Source organism: Phoenix dactylifera, chromosome 12 (assembly GCF_051530095.1).
Source record: "Phoenix dactylifera cultivar Ajwa chromosome 12, Ajwa_hap1_PhDact_Kaust_v1.1, whole genome shotgun sequence".
Classification (NCBI taxonomy): Eukaryota; Viridiplantae; Streptophyta; class Magnoliopsida; order Arecales; family Arecaceae; genus Phoenix; species Phoenix dactylifera.
This window is the reverse complement of record NC_143201.1, coordinates 4716066-4737719: the sequence shown is the minus strand read 5'-3', so window position 1 is coordinate 4737719 and position 21654 is coordinate 4716066. Positions and strand designations below refer to the sequence as shown.

Genomic DNA, 21654 nt, shown 5'->3' with positions numbered 1-21654 from the left:
GTGCAGAGTCACCATTCCTATGAGCAGGAGAATGAACTTTCTTTGAAGAGCCAAGCAGCTGCTTGATTGACTTCCATATATTACCCTATCCTTTTCATTAAGCAGAAAAGAAAATTGTCAGTGTGGAATCTTATCATCATGCAACTAAAAGTCTAGTAACAGCATTCTAATCCATGAGGCCTTGAATATCTACAGAACTTGCATCCACAAAACTGTTCTTTTTTGGTAAACTATAAAAGTGGTCATTCAGAGAACTGAAAGAAGGCAGATCATCATCTCTTTGAAGACAATTCTCAGATTGATAATGAAAACAGACAGCATGAGACAATGGAGCGATAACCAATCAACCTCCCATGGGAGCATATAAGAGATTAGACCACTGCCTGTGATGATAAGTTAACCCAGGATGTTAAGGTGCAGGCAGAACTACCATATCAATATTATAATAATTTACTGGGCAAATATCATATTTCTCGACCAGAAATTGTTACCAATGATCAGATATTACTTTCTTCTCAATTTTTAAATGCTTCATGTGCTACCAAAGAGAGTAACAATTCCTGTAGGCAGCAAGTGGATCCATGCACATGATTTTTTTACCAGATTTACAACTGAATTGCCCAAGGGAATGAGGGAATTTTCAAGCTGATATATCTAACACCTCTTTATAGATAATTAAATGTACAGATTTGGGATCTGGAAAGAAAAAACTCATGAAAAAATTTACCATTTCAGGTGGTATAATGAAATATCAAAATAAAAAGTAAACAAATATAAAAAATTATTTTGCGCAAGTTAAACAACTCTGCTCATTTATTTGCCTCAATAATTTCCTTGTATTCTTTCTTCATCTTCACACCAGATAGAGTCCTGTAATGTCCAAGGATTAACAGGATCAGCAGCATAACATATAAAAAAGTTAATAAGTTACAAAAGGTTCTCCCAACTCAAGGCTCGTATTATTTGCAATGAGAAGAAGTTTGACATAAATAATGGATTGGCATAATATTAATGCTGCATTTTCAAGCCATTAGTTGCCACAATACAAATTGCCCTACAGAAATAGGGACCAGAAGGAAGAATGAAACACCAAATGATGTAATGTTTCTTGTGGCTAAAGGTAAGATGCATACAACTATACACTTATGCATGCATGCTAAGAAAGATATGCTAAAGTTACATATAAGATGGAATCCTACCAGAAATATATAGACTTGCTGTTCCCACCCATTGAAAACCCATTATTAAAAATGGAGAATTCGTTTCTCTTGCTGGCAACGACAATAGTTGGTATTGTTGCATACCTTTTTGTAGCCATAACTCACCATTTGTTTCTCTCAAATTGTCCTAATAAAGACCAAGAGATTTCTCAGAACTTCCATCAAGAATCCAATTCTTTACAAACTTTTCAACTCAAAATAAAATCTTCCCTGCCAGTGCATGGTCAAAACTCTCCAGTCTCCACGTCTAGGACTTGGAGCCTACCTGAATTATTTATAAGTAGCTTTCTCCTAGACAATAACAAGCCTCTTCCCTTAAAAGCATTTGTATTTCATTCGAAAATTTTAACCAAGACAACTATTTCAGCAGAAACTGAAGCTGACTGGAAATGTAAAACAAGCAGATAAGGATTGCAACCAAGTGCACAAGGATTGTAATGATTTCACTTCGATTTCTTTACATGGTTTGCATAGTGCAGCTACAGGGATGGGAAATAATCAAGGAAACAAAAAATTCAAAAGTTCAGGAAGAAACAAAATTCTGAGGCTCTGAGCTATTGTAAATAAACTTTAAATCAAATGTCATCAGAAGTAATGAAATTGTTCATTTTGTAACTACCTACTGCATGGTCAGCACTCAGCAACCTCCAGTGCCATTGGTGTTAAATGTCATAGGTCATAACCGGGTATGTTGCTTTTCCAATTTAAATAACATGTTTTTTCAACTGACAGGATTTGAGCTCAAATCCTAGTAGGGTAAAACATTATATTTTGATGGCATTTCCATAATCTTTAGTAAACATAATTTTTGTGATCAAGAACTTGCAAATGAGTACATACATCCAACTAAAAGAACATTGAAGACTTTGGTCATATTCAAAGATTAATCCTTAAATTTGTAAAAAAAATATATATTACAAGGAAAATGCTTTGGGGTGCCCATTATGCGCACATAAAAATTTTATTGTTCCCACAATTGCTGATTTGGCAACACCATTATCAACCAACCCCCTTGTTTGGCAACAAAACCCACGAGCCGCACGAATCTATCAATAACAGGAGCCCTATAGCATTACTCCTTTCATAATGCTACAGTTCTCACAACACTTATCTATAACGTCCTCCTTGAAGCTTTTGTGCTACTAGGGAAGGACTTGTGCCTATACCGTATATATCTTGAAGGAGCAAAGCAAAATTCTTAACCTGCGAGAAATCAGATCCTTGAAAAGACTTCTTTGAAAATTTGATTTGCAAGGATGCTAGAAATTTGACCTACAAAGTTGCATATTTTTAAAAGGAAAGGATTGGCCAAGTAAATTTAGACTTGGATTCTTCAATAATTTCCCTTATGAAGCAAGTCCATGTTGAGATTATCATCATCTTCATCTAAATCCAAAAAGTTCTTACAGATTTTGAAACAAGTCTGACTTGATTCCATCAGATGCTACAACAACTTAAATGTTGAAATCAAGGTTCGCCATCTTAGTACCGGACCCCGTACCAGTGCCACACTAGCATAGTGTTGGTACGGTATGGTACGGTATGGTACGTAGTTTTTTTAGCATACCGAGTGTCAGTACGCCACTGATATTGGTATCGAACGGGTACGGTATGGTGCGCCCAGTACGATACAGCATGGTATGGTTGAAATATTAACTTTTGATCCTATGCAAATGAAACTAAAGCCTTGTAAGGGTAAAGAAACTCCACTTTACATAGATAGCAGATAAACACAAGCATGAATAAATTCAAAAAAATTTATATGTAGCTGCACTAACAACATCCTTAAACGAAGCAACCTTACTTGAGCATTTCCTTATGTTCGAAAAATTGCACACAAGGTGTTCCCATAATTCCTGCTGCTTTGCAATTTCAGGATCTTCCTCAATGTCAATTTCAACAAAGTGTACTTTGAGCCCTCTGATATATATTCCTAGTTAGCATATTTTTTCCACTTCGATCCCAAACAAATCTCTAACCACCAAATCCATACATCTAGATACTTATATTAATATATTAAGGTTACTTGTCGTGATTTCTTATCAGTTTCAAGAAAATTCAAATCCTTTCACAAATACAACTCCCTATCTCTTATTAAATAGAGTCAAATCACAAAAAGCACTGGTATTCTTGTTTTTGCCTTCGTGCTTCAACCACTCGTAATTTCAATTATATAAGTCATGCTCGCAGTTTTTTTTTTCACATGTAATTGCAATTTTTTCTCTTACAGTCATCTTTGCACTTCGGAGTGCACATGTTTCATCCTCTTCTCTTGGTGCACTAAGATATTCAACATATCAGCGAAGTGTGTTTCTCCTCTAACATAGTGCCAAAAAAAGATCTTTTGGTATTAATATTCTTCCCCTTGGAACCTTAATCACTCTATGCCCATCACCTTCCTTGAAGGGTCTTACATTACATACTACCTCACTAAGGGTCATGCATCACTCTGACCCCCCACATACTTGTATGCCTACTCCCGAGATCCATTTTACACCATCCTAACATCCACTTATTAGTAAGTCATACTCCTTATGTGATGTAGGAAAGTCCTAGAAGTTTCCTGAATTAGCTATTCTTATTATGTTCTTTTATTATCTTATATTAGCTTATGGTCAGTAATTATGTTTCTAGTTTATCTTAAGTAGAATGTGACTGGCATGTGACTTTTAATGAGTTGGGAAGCTAAGATTTGATGGGGGTCATTTGCCATAAAGGGCTGAGATTAGAGGGCTATTGTAACCCTAATATAAATAGTCTTTTAGACGCAAAGTAAGCAGCTATCTTATTCTTATTCTTTTAGTGGTTTACAAACCCTAAAAGCCATTATTCCTGTTCCTGTTTCCATCTTGCTGAATTTTAGCCCCTGTTTTGCTGTTTGCTTTCTGTCTTTACTTCCAGCACTACAGAATATAATCCATCTTATTAGTATATTGTACATCCCATGGTATATTTATCAAATTCTGTAGTCTATAATGCTAACTCAGTAATATATAATCCCATGGTGTGATCCCTAACATTTACTCCTGAGATGGAACATGGATCGATTGCACTCTCCATTTGATAGATTGTTTTGGCTGGCATTATATATTTTTGAAATAATTTATGTGCTCTAGTAAGTAAGAAGGAAAATGTGAGGACATATTAAGATTTCAAGAAACTAGAATAGGCAATAGTGGTAGACGTTTTTTCCCTTTTTAAAAAAGTTATAATAAATAAAAGCATCAATGTATCTGTTTCATAATCAAATTACAACATCAAACGATGCCTAGCATGCAACCAGAGTTCTGAAATAGGAAGAAAAACAGAAAAAGAAATAGATGATATTTAAAAATACAAGTAGGTAAAATTAAACATATCATTCCATAACTTCTACATACAAGAGAGGTACAATGACAGTCTATGATAAGGATCACATACAATTGACCGACCAAATCCACACTAAAGACAAATGATGAGCATATTAAATCAGTAGACTGTGTTATTTTTATACTACCTCAAATGTTTAAGTTTAAGAAATGAACAAATCAATCAAAGATGTCTCTCTCAACTTTAAAAGGAATATAACACAATTTATTTGAGTACCAGTCAACTGCACCAAAATTCCTAAGTCCATTGAATTATAGAATAAATGCAAAGAGTATGCCATGCATTAGTCATGTTCATTTAAATGTCTCTGCATTCTGAAATTAGTAAAGAACGGCATTTGCATCCTCTTTTTTTCACCTATAGTTTTTGTAGCTTCATGTATTCCTTGATTGGCAGAGGTCACAGATTTATAAAGTACAGGCCTCTCCCAGAGCCAACTCACTTGTGCAATTAGGATCAAATACTGCATCAGGTATTTGAATATCTAGATCAGCACAAATACAAGACAAACAAAAATCACTGGATCTATACTCAACTTCTGAATTAGTACCCCAAGAAGGTAATGAAAAAATAAATAAATAAAGGACCTCCTCTTTCTGTTCATGACCTACTGAGCATTAAAAGAATTAGAAGAGCTGGTCTTACATATTGCCATTGCCTCTTTCTGCTTCGACATTTTGAAAACAGCAGAAGGCTCCAGGCTCTGATGGTGACCCCAACTTGAGAGAGGCCATCCTTAAATTGTCTTTCCCTATTTGCATCTCCTATAGCTTCAACATTTTGGAACAGCACAATGCTATGCGCTCTGATGGTGACCACGACTTGTCAGAGGCCATCCATAAATCGTCTTTCCCTATTAGCATCTCCTATATCCTTTGAACCTTGACAATAAATGAAGATAGTGACCCTTCTCCACCATATAGCTAATTATATTATTTGCTTCAGAAACCTTCCCTGCATTCCGCAGCCTACTAACTAACGTACTATACACCGAGAAATTTGGAGTGCAGCCCTTATTGTCCATATCCTTCAGCATGGAGCATGCCTCGTCAAATTTGCCAGTAATGCAAAGCCCACGGATCATAGAATTGTATGTAAACACATTTGGTAGCTGCCCTTTTATTAACATATCAACAAACAATTGCTGAGCCTTCTCAAACTCACCTGCCACTACATACCCTGTTATCATTACTGTATAACATATAACATCTGGTTCACATCCTTTCTTGACCATCTCATCAAAAAAATATTTGCAAGCATCAAGATTCCCAGAACGACTAAGCCCATCGATCAAAGTGGTAAAATGGAGAACACTTGGAGAGCAACCAACATCATTCATATAGTTCAAAAGATTAAGTGCAGCAAGTGGTTTGTCTCCTTTTCCAAGCACATGAAGTAGTAAATTATAAGTATGTAAATCAGGAGCAAGCCCATTTTTCCCCATCTCATCAAGCAACCTATGGAACTGATCTAGCTTACCCAACATGTATTTGGCACGCATTATAACATTATATGTCAAAACATCTGGAGAATATCGTTCGAGCAACATCTGTTGGTAAACCCACTCAATCAACTGATACTGATTCACAGTGAGAAGCGAATGGAGAATCGCATTGAAGGAGTGCTTGAAGGGACGATAATTGAAAGTCTTTGATTTTATAAATCTTTCTACCACCTTTCTTGCCATACCTGCCTCTCCACAAGTGCAAATCAATATGTTAAATGTGCGGGCAGTGACTGGGAGCCCATTTTCCGTCATCTCATCGACCAATCTCCACATTGCTTTCAACTCCTCCGATTTGGCAAAAATCTTCATGGTAAGATTATAGGTGTTGGTAGTGTGCTTATAGTCCTTCTGCTGGCCTGACCAAACAAAGAACTTATAGGCCAGCTTCGCATACCGTGACTTGTTTGCACCATTGATGGACATCAGAATGCGGAGCAGGACTTCCCTGACAAGAGCATTAGACACCTTCAGCTGCAGCTCTTCGAGCACCGGTCGGGCATCAAAGCCCGGCCCATCCTGTTGGAGTATTTGGAAAACCTGATCAGCATTGGATTTAACACCCTCGAGGAACCTCCGACGTATGTTGAGATCATCATGGTCATCACCATCCGCTCCCTCTGGAGAAAATTTAAGAAAGGTCTCTTGGGAAAGGTGTTCGCAATCAAATCTTTCATCATTATCCTTTGGGTGGCCAGAATGATCATGGTTGTCTGCCTTATTAGGGCCAGATTCACGATTGCTCTCATCTGGAAGGTGACCAAGATCCAATTTTTCACCACTATCCTTCGCGTCTTGGATCTTGCTGCCATCGTGAAGGTGCCCAAGATCCAATCTTTCGCCATTATCTTTCAAGTTTTGGGTCTGGCTGCCATTGTGAAGGTGCCCAAGATCCAATCTTTCATCAGTATCCTTGGAATTCTCCTCATCTGCTCTGCTACCATTGTTGCAGAGACCCATCGAAGGCCAAATCCGTGTCCGGGAACCGGAGAAGAACTTCCCGTATCTTGAACAAAAGAGAATAGTAGATCTCATGGCAATCAAAGAATAGCAAGGAATCCAGTGCTGTCGCCTTCGAGGAATCCTTTCCGCTGCGCAACTCACTCGCCAGCATTCGCGTCAGACCCTTTTTGGCTCAAATCCGGTCTGGAAGATAATCTTGATCTCTCTCAAATCTGACCCCATCTTGATGGCCAGAGAGTCACCGGCAGTGTTCATGTCAGAGGCCGAGGTTGCTCGCCGGCGGCGGATGATGATGGGGCGGTGGTCGGTCGCTGCCGTAGCTTTTCTTGTGACAGTAGAAAAGGAAAGAAGAGGGGAAGAAGAAGACGCCCAAGGAAGAAGAGGAATTAATGTCTACCCGCATCGAACATTCCCTTGGTGGAAGGGGGCTGCTATATATGCGGGTGGGGTTAATTCTCCTTCTTTTTTTCAGCAAAAAAAAAGGAAGAAGAGGAAAGGGCATGTTTATATATTGGGTTTTAGGGTTTTTTTTTTTTTTTTTTTTTTTGCGTATGTTGCTCGAGTGGACGACTCATGCACCACTCAAACCCACATGACTCCGACATGAACGCACACCGTGGATGTACCCATGAAGACTCAAAAAAAAACAACAAATTTCGAAATGTTTTAGGTAGCTACATTGACTTTCTAACACGGTCAGCCACCTATAAAGTCATCTAATTTGCCGCTCTATTAGCTTCTCTTGGTTTGAAAAACAACATCGCATCTCTAAACCCAGCCAATCATCATAGCCAAATCGTTCTAAAAAAGGACTGCTTTGGCCTGCAAAATACATTGTGTATGGCCCAGACTAGCCCACGCGGCCATGCCGCCCTCAGCTCCGCCCTCAAAATGGAGGTGTCAAAAATCTAGCACCATCCAGCAGCAACCATCATAGAATTCGAGCCTCCAATGATAAAGCCTGCACTACTCCTCCTATCATCACCAAGCATGCCCTTATCGAAGTTAACTTTGAGGAAGCTCGAGGATGAGAGCTCTCACAATACTAGCCGAGACAATTAAGTTTCAATTCATTGTTGACCCAAAGTAGCATATCAGAGAGACTCGGGCCAACCAGACTTGTTTATTTTGCACATAGATGTAAAAAATAATTTATATATAAAAATATAAATTAAATAATTATATAATATATATTTTTTTATAAATTTATATTTTTGAGTTAAATCAAACATGCTTCCATTTAGCTACAACTAGCTCCAGATTGAGTTGCTTGCTAAATGACGACAAACTAAGCTATTGAAATTTCTATCATTATAATTTATTATAATGCTAAATTGCATTTCAGGAATCTATAACACCCCCAAAAGCAAGTAGTAGGAGTTTTGGTCGGATCAAATTTTTAGTCATACCAATGTAAATGACTAAAATATTCTAAACCAATTCAAAGTAAATGTTTTTAATAATAATGATATACTTCTCTGTTATAAATACATGGAGTTATCCTCTCTATTAAACTTGCTAACTGTTTGATTATTTCGTCCATAACACTTAGCAAAAGTAAATATTAGAAGTTATTGAAGATGCCTCTACAGTAAATACTACAATCATGTTAATAGTAAATTGAAAAGATCTTATCTTGAAGCATAAACTCATGGTGGCAACGTATAGTAGTATAGGATGATAACATAGCAAGAGGCTCTAGTCACCGGCTTCCTAAAAAAAGGTCCAAATCCAACCTAGATTAGTAATTTGATAGCAAGCAAATAAAATAAAAGCCTTGTAAAAGGCATTTTATTTCTTCAAAATAACAACAAAGAGCTAATTATATATGTTAAAATAAAAGTGGTCATGACAATTTAAGTTCTTACCAAAATCTCAACTCAAATGTTTCTTGACCATATCCCCGATTGATCATCAGCGAACACGGTTGTTTTTAAATCTGATGATCTCCATTAAATAATTTTATTGCTGCTTCATTGGCCTCTTTTGCTTGATTAGAACTGATTTGAAACTGATGCATATGTTCTAAATCTTTAACTTCCAGGAAAAGCAAAACAAGCATGATGCACATCTTTGATCCTATTCTCCATAGCATTTGAAGCATCCTAAAGCCACATCCCTAGCAATTAGCGCTTGGTGTAGGATTCTATGATGTAAACCATGTCTTATACATCTACGATCCATGAAATCTCCAGCACTCTGATGACAATTGTTGCAAATTTTTTACTTGGTATGGTAAAAATAAACAAATGAATATACTCGTAAAAATAGCTATTGCTCAATATGGACCATTGAATCAAGATTTTCTAAACACAACAGAACTTTTTTTTTTCTTTCTGCAGCCCTCGTTTTCAAAACCTAATAGAAGAAGAGTATTCAACAGTAAGAAACCTATTAAGGAAAGGGGGAAAAAGATAAATTGATGACCCCAGGAAAACAAAGAGTCCATTGGACTAAAAAAATCCCTCAATTTCTGGATGGGGATCAAATCCCTCAATTTAACCTTTAACAAGTATCATGCATGTGCAACGACGATCGCACGTGTCAAACACTAGTCTGTGATGCTCGACCCAAAATACATACTTGAGAGTTTCATCATTGCCTCAATGGGATGCAAGTTAAGTAGTGCCCAACATAAGACACAGCTCATAGATTGAAGATCTAAAGCATTGCTTATGATCGAGATATCTTAGATACATTCTGAACAAAATACAGTTTTTGAACACTTCTAAGCCCTAAACAAATTCAAAGCATTGTTTTGCATCACTAAAATAGTCTATTTCGTGACTACTTAAATGCATAAGTTAAAACATCTTTTAAAACATCTGGTTGTCTGATAAACAAGCGTCATGATATTAACCATTATGTCCAAGAATGTGGAGGCTCATTTAGCTGATCTACCATCTACTTTGCATTGACAGGATTGACCATTCAATTGACCAAGTGCCTCTTATTACCTGATTGGCCCACCATGCTTGGATTGGCCTTGTAGGCATCCAAGCTCCGCACAGACTCTAAGCCAGGGGTAGCTATACTTGACCAAGTTTATCTCAAATCAAACTGCACTAGCTAACTATCGAGTAGAGCTTCTGCAAATGACTCATTCATAAGCCTTGAGCTGTGGCTTTAATTAGTTATCTGTTCCCACCAAAAGAGCTTGAAAAAAAGTAGATTACTGACCTGACCATGAGCTATTCTACATTCATTTGCATTCTACCAAAATCCAGTGGCAAATATATCAACTAATCTTCATGGATATCCATAAACATATCCTCGGGTATAGCATAAAAATCAGCTTTCGCATCTTGCACAACTTAAAAAAAAGACTAAAGAAATATCGAGATTACATCACCTCAATAACTAATTCATACAGGCATAATCACATTAACTTCCATTACAATCACTTCCAAAACGCACCCATGTTCTTCGGTGTTTCTTATTTCTCCAATGAATTTGATGGATCTGCACCTGGCTTTAATATACTAAGTTGACCGCCATCTTTGCTGGCAACAGATGCAGCTTTGATCTCATTGCAGTGGTTTATGAACTTGCTCAGTTCCTAGAAGCAAAGTAGTGTTAAAATCTATCAGTATGATATAGAACAAATAAAAACAGGATGCAAAAGAGCGAACTTTCAAGCCAACATAACAATTTTTTTTTTAAAAAAAACAAAAAAATTGGAGACTTCTTTGCAATATTCCATATCTCCCTGCAGAAATATCGGTGTGATTTCTTTCTTTTGTGAATATCAATGCTTAGCGGTATATGAATAAATATTGGCAAAACCATCATAATTTCTGAACTTGGTACGAATGCAACCACCAACAAGAAATTAAACCACAAATAGCTCAATATTTGAAGAACAACTGAACTGGGATTAAACTTCAAAAAACTTGTCCTCTTTCCTAAAGCACGTTCAATATTTTTTGTAGAAAGTTGTGTTACCTGGACACTCGCAACCGGCTCCAAACTTCCATGTCGGATAAGAATCCAAGTCAGATACGTGGACGCTTGAATAGTTATGAAGTTTTTTTGGTTGCCACATTTAAAGATTGGCAGAGAGCTCAGCTCTCCCAACAATGAGTTTGGCCCTCCATTTTAATATTAGGAGCATTTTTTATTTCTCGAGGTTGTTCAAGGATGTTGGTACTGAAATAATTTTACAAAATGTTATTTTTCTTATATCCTTAAGTTAATCGAAAAGTTTGAATGAGGAACATATATATTAAAAGACATTACTGTTAATATATTTTTTAATGTTTAGCAAACAAATATTTAAAGATACATATAATCTAGTATAATTAAATTCTATGCTGCATGTCTCCGTATCTCAATTTGTCCCTCTTATCAAGTCAGACACTCAGATACGTACGTGTTCAAATCTGATTGTCAAATCCATGTCGATGCAAGAAATATTCAGGAAAAATAAAACATAAAAATGTGTTTTATTTCTGTGACATGTGCTTGCTAAAATAATTTTGAAGGGATGGCCTTTGTGCAAGCAAAAGCTAAATTCTTCAAAGAAGCTAGAAGAACAATTATTAAACAACCGCTACCTTAAGACTTAATTAAGAGCAACGACAACTCGTCCAGCTCTCTAGAACCATGTGACTGGGTCCTGATCTCCCCTCACCCACGACAAGCATGCATAGACGCACATTTTAAAAAAAATTTATGTGCACTCTTCTCAAAGTACTTTTGAGGAAGTAGCAAAATCTATGCCAACTATATAAATCATAAAATCTTAAAGATAATGACAAGGTAGCTAAAAGCCTTGAATTGCCTGTCCATGAGACCTTCAGCCAACATTTGTGAATATAATTCTGCACATGTTCCCTTCTTCTTGAAATACACCCCACTTAGTTAAGTTTTCTATTTTTACAAGAAATAAATCAAAATAGAGGTGTAGTAACCAATATGCTTAATAAAATATAAAGCTCAATTTTGATGAAATTCAAAACCATCCATCCTCCTTTTTTTGGGGAACAAAAACCATTAATCTTCCGTGTTGCCCATGCTTAACACTAGTCATCAATAACTTTTAAAGCAGTGAACATAATTGCTAAATGAGCTGTACAAAGGCAACCTCAATAGGGTTAGAAAACTTCTGAGATGCAACAAATTCACATGACAAAGTGTAACGTAATTATAGACCATAATTTTGAGGTTACTCAAAGGCTAAACTAAAGAAGTTGTATTGCAAGACATAGATAACATAGGTATACCATAAGCCATAAGCCCAACTGCATACTCAAGTCAAGGTGGAAGTGAAACGTATTTACTTTATATAATTGGTTTTTCATCGCACACTCTACATTTCTGTAATTCATGAAAAATGATTATATGCAAAAAATTACATTTTTAAGATCTTCAAAATAAAAATCCTCTAATGTCCAGATAATAGTATATGCCATATAACATACAATGCGTACCATGCAACCTTGTCAGGAATTACTATAAGAATAGTCAATTAATTTGTTTAAATCTATTGCTGCAAAACTGTATTGCTCCACAAACTTGTAGTGGAGGTGTTTTCTATCAACAACTAAGCCTTTTCATATCTTAGAATCACAATGATTTTCTCGAAAAGATAGTTCCAGTACACTCTGTACAACAATTTTTCTACCGAATACCAAGTAGAAAACTCACCAGATGATGTCACATGGTTTCACATAGATGAACGCTTCCTAAAGAAAATTACTCCTCCTAAATCCTTTCCCATAATCAATCTACATTCCTTATTCCATTCCCTACTTCTTCATATAGGCAATAGAGCATATATCATAAATAAAACATGCAAATGTTAAAAAACTACAAACAAAGTTCAACCATGATCAAGAAATGTAATGACCAAAGAAGACTGCTTATCATAATCAAAATCTGATCTGATTTCCATGAAAATAAAATGTTAGTCAAGTCAATAATCAAGATTGAGAAAATAGCAACTCGAAAATCCTATGTTTTTGAAGAACTAGAGTTTTACACACAATTTCCTATGCAGTAGATAATGACCTCCCTAGCCACAAAGGCCAAACAATGCATTATCTATCTTAATTTGGTTAAGGATTTCATTTATCTATATTTTGAAAATAGAAGACCTAGTGACGATCATAATGCTGAAGCACATTGCTCAGCGGATATAAAATGAAAGAATTACATCAGGACATTCATGATATCACTTGACAGTCATTATGTTGAAAAATTAACAATTCTCTTTTTAAAAAAAAGGAAAAAAATATGAGGTTTCCTAGTTGCAAATAACAGTCAATAACTCACCCAATACATAATCCATTATCAAGAGTTCCATATTACAATGCAAAATTGTAGGGGGGAAAAATCAAATGTTACCATACCATAAATATTCCAATTTAAAGATTTTGATGCTCCACAAAAGATAATCTTATGTAGCATGTATCTGGCAAACCATTAAACCAAATAGCAGGAATCTTTTTGCAGTCTATGAAGAACAAACAAGCTTCCAAAAGGCATAGATTTTTACTAGGTTTGGATTTCAATGACCTTAAACTCCTTAAAAGGTCCTCTAGGACATCTAACAGAGATACCTCATGCTCTCATCCATGTTTTAAAATTGAGGCTAAAACACTGGTTGGGAGATTCAATTATAACTTAGTTTTATTCTGGCTTTTGGCTTCTCATTTGGGATAAGAATGATAAATCATCACACTCTATTTAATTTGTAGAGAGGGCTACAGTCCGAGCATGTTGGAAGGCTCATCCATAACATTCAAGGCACCATTCCAAAATACTTAAGTTGCTCGCGATTTTAACATCACCACAGGCCACTTAAGATTGGTGTGCTTCAATCTTTAAAAGCAAAAGAAAATTTAAAAGATGAAATATTTGAAGAGTTCATACATCTACTTGTTAGTTATACACACGCAGCTTAGACAGAAACCTACTACCTTCTCTGCCAAGTTCTTATGTGCAATTCCTCAACCATAAAGTGGATGGCAGATCTTGGGCGGAACAAATATGCCACAGTGGAAATGCCAAGATTCTATCAACTAGAGTTGCGGTCATAATAACTAAGCGATGAGGGTTATTTTTCTAACGAAAAGGGGAAAAAAAGTTTCGAAACAAAACACGAAAAAACAACAACAACGTCATATAGTCCTCTAGTTGTTAAAGAGATTCGGAAAGCAAAAGACAAGGAAAAGAAAGAGAGCTTCTTACTCTATCGGCCTCGATCTCTTTGGTGACCTTGCACGGCTTCACGAACCTCTTCCCTGCGAGCGAGAGACCAGTTAATAGAAATTTAAAGGAAGAAAGGAGGGAGCCGAGAGCAGCCTCAGGTTCCGTAGAATCCAAAACCTGAATCCAATCAAATACCTTTTCGAGGGTGAGCGGCTTTGCCGCGGCGACTGGGAGGGATGGTTTTCTTCTTCTGCCCCTTGAAGAGGTTCCCCTTCTGCGTCATCTCCGCTTGCTCTCTACCAACCGGCCGCTTGGATGTGATCTTTTTCTAGGGCTACAAGCGTTCGTACGGCTTTTCTAGGGCTACATAGGAGCTTGGAATAAAACCTGATGTGATTCAACCGAAAGTATCTTGGGTTGGGTCCGGTTGTGACCTAATTCCAACCTGATCTGATATCAAAACCTGTGTATAAGGTAGAACGGGCTAACTTCTAATAGGATTTTTTTTTTTTTTTTTTTTTTTTTTTTGTACAACCGCTGCTTATACTGCTCTAATGTGAGTGCAACCCACAGAGTCAAGAAAAAAAAATGGCATAAAAGGTGAAGGGGCAGCTACAAAATATGTCTAAAGGATCTCTTCCGACTGGTGAACAGTAAAGGAGGCGACTCAGTCTGCAACCCTGATTGCTTCCCAGTACACATGAGCAGTCTAAAATGAATCAATCTTTCGCTATCCTATGGATATTCCTGAGCAGTGGGTGGTCATCACCCTTCCACTCCTCATCTCGGATCCACTCAAGCACTGTTGTTGAGTCCCCTTTCAAGAAGATGTTGTCAGCCTCTAGAATACGTCTCGCGAAGATGATGCCCTTTCAAGTTGCCCTGAGCTGAACTCCGCCCCAATGACCGTCATATCATAAGTGTGACGCTGTTCCACAGCAATTAGCCTAGAGTTGTGATCTCTGATCACAAAATCCATACCTCCTTTGTCTCCATCTACCGATACACTACCGTCGAAATTTATCTTAAAATGACCGAGGGGTGGGAGCTCCCAAGAGACATAATAGGATTTTTGTTGGGATTAAACTAGGTTAGCTAGCAATCTTAGCTTACCTAAAATGCCAACCTGAGCTAAGTTGCAGCTAGGGATGCAAATTTGTGGAATAGAACATCTTTTTATCTCTAGATATCTTCATAGCAGCAGAAAACAAGGTATACCAATTGTCCAAAAACATAGCCCCTTAATCGTGCATAAGATTAAAATGATATTTTTAATTAAACTATTTTATTTTGCAAGGAGTAACACAATGGAGTAGCATACAGAAAGGAGGGAGATGGAAGAAAACTATTATGGCTATCACTAATCAAGAACATTATAATCCTTAAGTTCCTAACATTTCGTGGGAATGTGTGTGCTCGATCGTTCAATTCTTATGACGCCTCTAAATATTTCTATTTGTTAAATATCATCCCACCTCAAATACTTCATAATTCAAGATCTGCTATTACTTAAATTCACTGCCAAACTGTTTAGCAACCTATAACCCTTCGCTTAGGATAACATGCTAAATTTATTTTTTACAATTTAAAATTTAATTAAATTGCCCTGTATTTAGAAGATCTTCATCATCCACAGGCATTATAACTAGTTCAAATATATATATATATATATATATATATATATATATATATATATATATATATATATATATATATATATATATATATATATATATATATATATATATATATATATATATTTTAAGTCCTGCAAAAATGAGGTCTGTGACTTTCTTTATGACAGTAATTAACCATTTTTTTTTAAATCTTATCAATTATATATGGGATAATTGTGTCATATTCAAGCAGACCGCTAAATAGTAGTTTTCCTTTTTTTTAAAAAAAGAAAAAGAAAAAAAAGGAGGAGGACTAAAGGCCCTCCCAAATTTCATCTTACAGAAAGAGATATCCAGAAATTTTCATGGACATTAATAGAGTTGCACATCCAATCCAAAACTGTGAACCTTGTCCTATAACACAAATAATGTAGACTGGCACTACGGCATTTAAGTGCACCAGATGACTTGCAGTGTTACTGGAGATAGAGATACATTCACCTTACTGGGAGACAAGTCATAGAAGTTCAACAGTGCCAAACAGTAATCACCCATATCTGATGAATTAATGGTCAGGTGTATGAGTGAATTTAGGATCAATTATCCATATTTATACAAAAATTTGTTTAAGCAAGAAGAAAAAAAGAAAAAGAAAGCAAAATTCAACTTGCTACAATCTTTACATATTAAAACTGCTTCAGATCACCAAGCCTTGCTGCACAGGATTAACCAGCGCAGATAAAGCTATGAACCACGAGGAGCATCAAATGATTTGAGTCCTCCTCAAAATTCCAGTGAAGGCCTTCATTGATGCTTTGAAGGAAGCAGTTGGTGGAATCCATTTGACAAGCTGTGGACACTGGCCAAGATGTCATGCTACAGATGAGTGCATCACCAGCAGCTAACTGTTTCCTATCCTTGCCACCAAAAGATGCCCAGCCATGTACTCTGCTGTTCGAAGGTACTCGCACCCACAATATCAAATACTCCAGAAATATCAGGGACCTGCATTTTGAGTATAAGAGAAACAGTTGCCATCGTAAAAACTACATTCTGACAAGTCAGTATAAACGAGTAGCTTGAGTAAATACTAGCAGATATCACCAAGAAATGAGTTCTGCTCTAATTTTCAAATCAATAGATTGGAGATGTGTGATATGATCACTGGTTGAGTTATCCTTAGCATCAATATGGTTGCAAACTTTTCCACTTATCGAGCATTTTAGGTTATTCAAGCTTAACTTTAATTAATTTATTGACAGAAAATTAATACATACCATTGGGTGTGTCATGATATGAGTCCAAATAAGGTAATCAGGTATAACAATAAAAGCACTGAAAGAATGCAATCATCAAAGCTAGATATCTAAATATACTAAAATTAGTAGAGTGTGCCAACTAGTAATGTTGGCAAAGTCTCGTGTACTGATACAAGAGACCTAGGTTCGATCCTGCCCCCATTCCAGATTTCTGCTGTGCTTCTACCTTACTTCCCAATACATACATACATACATATATTTGCCTCACAAGTTAGCACCACAGAGCTTTGTTAATAAAGCAGTGGACCATTTTGTAAATACCTGTCAACAAGAAATGGAGGATTAATCAAAAGTATATTTTTAGGGTATATATAGTCACAAACTACAGCATAGAGTAAATACTAAACATATACGTACACAAAAAAGTGATGTCTTGAGCAATCAGAGGAGCACTATGACAAACAGATTTGATCTTTAACATGTTGGTATTCAGGATCCCTCAGAACATATTGTACAAAATTATGTTCACCCTAGCTGCAAGTCTGACACCACCTCAGCTTTAAATCCTAAAACATTAATCAGGAGGCACAAATGGTGTTGCCCATTGTTTTCCTTTCCTCCTACGCTAGATCATCTATTGCTATAGATCCACTTCAAGAAGGAAGCAACCACCCACATAAGCAAAGAGCAGCTTACAGGCTTTACATGTCCAACCTGAAAGGACAGGAAGCAGGAATACCCTGTCAAGTTGACACATCCAGAGTTTGGAACGACCAGACGATCACCAAGATCCAGGAATCTCATTCCAAAGTATAAGGACCAACAAACCTTTCAAGCTTGAAATATGTGGCAGGTAAGGGGTAACCAATTCATGAAATGGTTTGTATTTGAAAATGAAACTGTGTTTGACCATCAACATTGCCCCATAACCTACAATGTAGCTAAAGGGGTTGATCATAACAACTGCAATCAAACCTTGTCCCTACTGTTTGAGTCAGCTGTATTTATCATTTTTTTGCCAATCATCATCTTAGGTCTTCCCCTCATATTTCCAGAACCTTCAGCATAGATCTGAGCACTACCTTCATACTAGGATTTACTAAAATCTTCATTCACAAGCCCACTAGTACCATCTTAATTGATTTTCCATTATGTTTTTATTGATTAGTGCAACTCCAACTGCTCTAAAATTCTTGCTCCACTTCCCTTCCTGGTTTGCCAAGCACCTATCTCAACATACTCATCTTTCCCATCCATATTTTGTTTCTTTATGCATCTCTTATTGCCTTACATTCTGGATCATCTTAAGCTGCATTCCTCATTGTGCTTTACAAGATTTTCCTTCAAGATATCAGGCCACGTGTTAGCTACATTAACGCAACAGAGTCACCTCTCAAGTCTCCACTTCACCTAGCTCTAGTTCTACTATTATCTTCATCTCTCTCTCTCCGTTATGTTAGATAACATTTCAATTGCTCAAGCACTCATGGAGATATACTGAAATCAGAATACAATCATATTTAATCCATGTTCATACCAGGAACTGAACAAGGGGCTGGTGACTCGCTTATCTACTATATTCTGACAGGAACTCCTCTGAAAGGCAATTTTCACTCGAGAAAAGAAATTTCCCCTCAGTCTATAAGACCTGAAAAATTAAGATTCGTATTAAAAAGTGAAGATGGAGTTTATTGGCTTAGATAGCTAAATAATATTTCAATGCAGATGCTCTTAAGATTGATAGCTTCCTCTTCAAAAAGGAGTTCATACATCCTTTATTTGACCTGTACTCTAAAATCCAAAATTCACGGGTGGAAGACAGCAGTTGAAGGCTAACTTCGTGTTTAAGTATAAACATTTAGACTCAAAGTGCAGATAGAATATATTCAAGCCAAATTGGAGTCCTTCTGCATGGGGAATAATTTTGCTGGAAACCATATAAATGTTGATGGCATGCTCTTTTGCAAGATGAGGATGAAGAAAAAGAAGAATATCGAAAAGAAAATAGATTCCAATCAAACCAAACAGATGGATGTAAGAACACAATAATATGATTTAAAAGAAATGTAAAGTAAAGACTAATATGAATTCGAGACTATTCATATTTGTATTCAAAAGATATTTCGATGAGCTACCAAATGCAAAAGAATGTAAATTCAGTTGCTAGGACACATCTCTTGATACAAGGAGGTAGAAATGCTAGCGTAGGACTTGCGTGCATGCTTAACTAGATAGCAAAATGGCATGCCCAGATGCACTTGTAAATAAATCATCCCTAAACTCTACAACAATCAGAAATGCCAGAGAGAAGAATTCTCTAGCTCTTTTTCCAGAGAAATGCAAGGATACTGATTCAACAGTAATAATCAATTGGTCTTTGACCAACCAGACTGAGATCAAATTGGATCTCCTGCTTGACCACAAACTTTTTCTTCCAGTTTCCCAAAGCCATCCAATCTTGAAAATGCTTGCAATTGGACTCCCCTCATGCTTTGGTTCCTCCGCAACTGCACTATTGCATCTCTTTCATAAAATTCACGGGCAACATGCACCGTCCTTGCTCTGCCAATAATAGATCTTTGGCTACCACTCCCACCCACCAGCACTCCATTGACAGGTTCACCATGAGTTCGAGCCATGAGCTCCATCAGATTCCTGCTTCCCCTGGTGCTTGCATCCGAGAACACCCTTCTTGCATTCCTCGAAGGATGAGATTCCTTTACTATAGAAGGCAGCTTCTTGACACCAACAGGCATCTCTTCTTCCTCCGCCTGCTCATCATCTTTAGCCCACCTCGACACCAAACTCAAATTCCGATCCAAATTCAGGCTATTCGGATTCAGCTTCAAGAGCGTCCTCTCAGTATCGACCACCGAGCAAGGATTGCCGACCGAGAGCCCATTCCAGGCTCTCAAAGGCACCGTCTTGCTCAGGACCTTGAGCTGCTCCACCACCTCCTGCATCGACGGCCGTTTCTCCTTGCACGACCTGACGCAGCTGGCGGCGAGGGATGCGAGCTGCCGCCGCGCCGCCGGGTCCTTGGGCGGGGCAATTCTGGGGTCGTAGAGCGCCAAGATCTTGCCTTTCTTCAAAAGGGGCACCGCCCATTCGACGACGGACGGCGGCGAGTGGGCGACGTCGATGGCCTTGCGGCCGCTCATGATCTCGAGGAGGAGGATGCCGAAGCTGAAAACGTCGGTCTTGGTGCTGAGGTTCTCCGGGGTGACGTAGGAGGGGTCGAGGTAGCCGAGGGTCCCCGCCGGCGGGGTGGCGCGGGCGGCGGAGAAGAGGGCGGCGGAGTCATCGCGGAGGGCGAGGCCGAAGTCGCCGAGGCGGGCGTTGAAGCGGCGGTCGATGAGGACGTTGGCAGACTTGACGTCGCGGTGGATGACGGGTGGATCGGCGGAGTGAAGGGCGAGGAGGCCCTTGGCGGTCTGGAGGGCCAGCCGGAGGCGGCGCGCCCACCCCTGCGGCCGGGGATTAGAGTGGAGGAGATCATACAGAGTCCCGTTGGGCATAAACTCCACCACCAAAAGCCGTTCCCGGCGGCTCACGGCGGCAGCAGAGGGGGAGGGGGTGAAGCCGATGAGGTTGACGAGGCGGGGGCCGCGGAGGGAGGAGAGGATCTGGATCTCGTTCTCCACCTCGTCGCGGGCGGGGGTCAGGTGGCGGCGGGAGGGGCGCTTGACGGCGACAGGTCGGCCGCCGGGGAGGACGGCCTTGTAGACGGCGCCGTGGCTGCCGCGGCCGAGGAGGGTGGCGTCGGAGAAGTGGCCGGTGGCGGACTCCAGCTCGCGGTAGGTGAAGTGGTGGATGCGCTGGCCGTGGATGGAGGACGTCCCATCGTCGGCGTCATCGCCGCCGTCTTCTTTCTGTTTGTCTTTGGACTTTCTTTGGGTCTTGTGGGTCGGCGTAGGGTTGAGGGAGGAGATGGAACGGCAGGTGATTATAGAGGACTCTGCTCGGCACGAAAGATAGCCCATAGAAACAATTCAAAGAAGAAAAAAATTTGGAGCTTAGAAAACAAGAGACAAATCTCTTGAGGTGGAGATAGAAGAATATAAAGGAAGAAGAAATAGAGAGAGACGAAGCGATCCCAAGAAGATAGTTAATAGAGGAGGCAAATGAGCGAATCAGCGGAAACACCTTTTTATCACTTTTAACGACCGTTGGGCGGTGATAAATAACAGCACAGTTGATGGGAGGTGTTAATAGAAAAATTATAGAATAATCTCAGAAAGTAATTGATGAGCTATTGAGTTGTTCTGCTATCTAAAGTGCTTAATAATAATCTTTTGGACGTGGAATAATTATATAACACTACGCAAGGCATCATGGCTTGGGTGTGGGCCAGTAGGGCAGTCTTTTATTAGCTTTTTTCTTCTTTGTTCTTGCAGGGATTGAATTCCCTGCAGTCTCCTTGAAGATTTCACCATTTGTGACTTGGTGGATGAGAAAGGAAGGTTGGGATAGTTCTTTTAGGATGACAGAGGAGGGGACAAATTAGTAGCTCTCTCTCTCTCTGACCTCAAAAATAATCAGTCGTAAATTCCGAAGACAAGGGGGGA

General features: G+C 38.4%; 3 protein-coding genes across 13 annotated transcripts; all 3 read right to left on the bottom strand.

Annotated features, from left to right (window-relative positions):
* Positions 1–629: 629 nt before the first annotated feature.
* On the bottom strand, positions 630–7650 carry LOC103698103 (uncharacterized). 5 transcript variants are annotated; one of them, XM_089926569.1, is made up of 3 exons: positions 5235–7538; positions 1200–5052; positions 630–870 (listed from the first exon to the last, which is right to left on the bottom strand). In XM_089926569.1, the coding sequence occupies exon 1, from the start codon at positions 7126–7128 to the stop codon at positions 5446–5448; it is 1683 nt and encodes a 560-aa protein (XP_089782695.1). In that variant the 5' UTR covers positions 7129–7538; the 3' UTR covers positions 630–870; positions 1200–5052; positions 5235–5445. The 5 variants fall into 5 exon arrangements, with proteins under 5 accessions (XP_089782695.1, XP_008778298.2, XP_089782694.1 ...); XM_008780076.6 differs by having other exon boundaries at positions 4947–5052; XM_089926568.1 differs by having other exon boundaries at positions 1200–1347; positions 5235–7532.
* A 2640-nt stretch (positions 7651–10290) lies between these two features.
* On the bottom strand, positions 10291–14566 carry LOC103697867 (2,3-bisphosphoglycerate-dependent phosphoglycerate mutase). Its single transcript, XM_008779806.5, has 3 exons — positions 14407–14566; positions 14251–14303; positions 10291–10615 (listed from the first exon to the last, which is right to left on the bottom strand). The coding sequence occupies exons 1-3, from the start codon at positions 14492–14494 to the stop codon at positions 10493–10495; spliced, it is 264 nt and encodes an 87-aa protein (XP_008778028.3). The 5' UTR covers positions 14495–14566; the 3' UTR covers positions 10291–10492.
* Positions 14567–16361: 1795 nt separating this feature from the next.
* Positions 16362–21258, bottom strand: LOC103697866 (serine/threonine-protein kinase-like protein At3g51990). Of its 7 annotated transcripts, XR_005506937.3 has the most exons (3): positions 19473–21258; positions 18624–18734; positions 16362–16832 (listed from the first exon to the last, which is right to left on the bottom strand). XR_005506937.3 is itself a non-coding variant. In XM_017840765.5 (2 exons), the coding sequence occupies exon 1, from the start codon at positions 21067–21069 to the stop codon at positions 19483–19485; it is 1587 nt and encodes a 528-aa protein (XP_017696254.2). In that variant the 5' UTR covers positions 21070–21258; the 3' UTR covers positions 16362–18734; positions 19473–19482. The 7 variants fall into 7 exon arrangements, 3 of the variants coding, with proteins under 3 accessions (XP_017696254.2, XP_088564485.1, XP_008778027.2); XR_005506935.3 differs by having other exon boundaries at positions 16362–17407; positions 17504–21257; XR_005506936.3 differs by having other exon boundaries at positions 16362–17407; positions 18624–21257.
* Positions 21259–21654: the final 396 nt, after the last annotated feature.

What these genes read in the sequence shown, in the direction of transcription:
- LOC103698103 (XM_039115871.3), bottom strand. Translation starts at nt 7,128, where the DNA reads ATGAGATCTACTATTCTCTTTTGTTCAAGATACGGGAAGTTCTTCTCC.
- LOC103697867 (XM_008779806.5), bottom strand. Translation starts at nt 14,494, where the DNA reads ATGACGCAGAAGGGGAACCTCTTCAAGGGGCAGAAGAAGAAAACCATC. An exon ending in AGCCGCTCACCCTCGAAAAG is followed by an intron (nt 14,304 to 14,406) that starts GTATTTGATTGG and finishes TCTCGCTCGCAG; the next exon opens with GGAAGAGGTTCGTGAAGCCG. An exon ending in AAGAGATCGAGGCCGATAGA is followed by an intron (nt 10,616 to 14,250) that starts GTAAGAAGCTCT and finishes CTTTGCTTCTAG; the next exon opens with GAACTGAGCAAGTTCATAAA.
- LOC103697866 (XM_017840765.5), bottom strand. Translation starts at nt 21,069, where the DNA reads ATGGGCTATCTTTCGTGCCGAGCAGAGTCCTCTATAATCACCTGCCGT.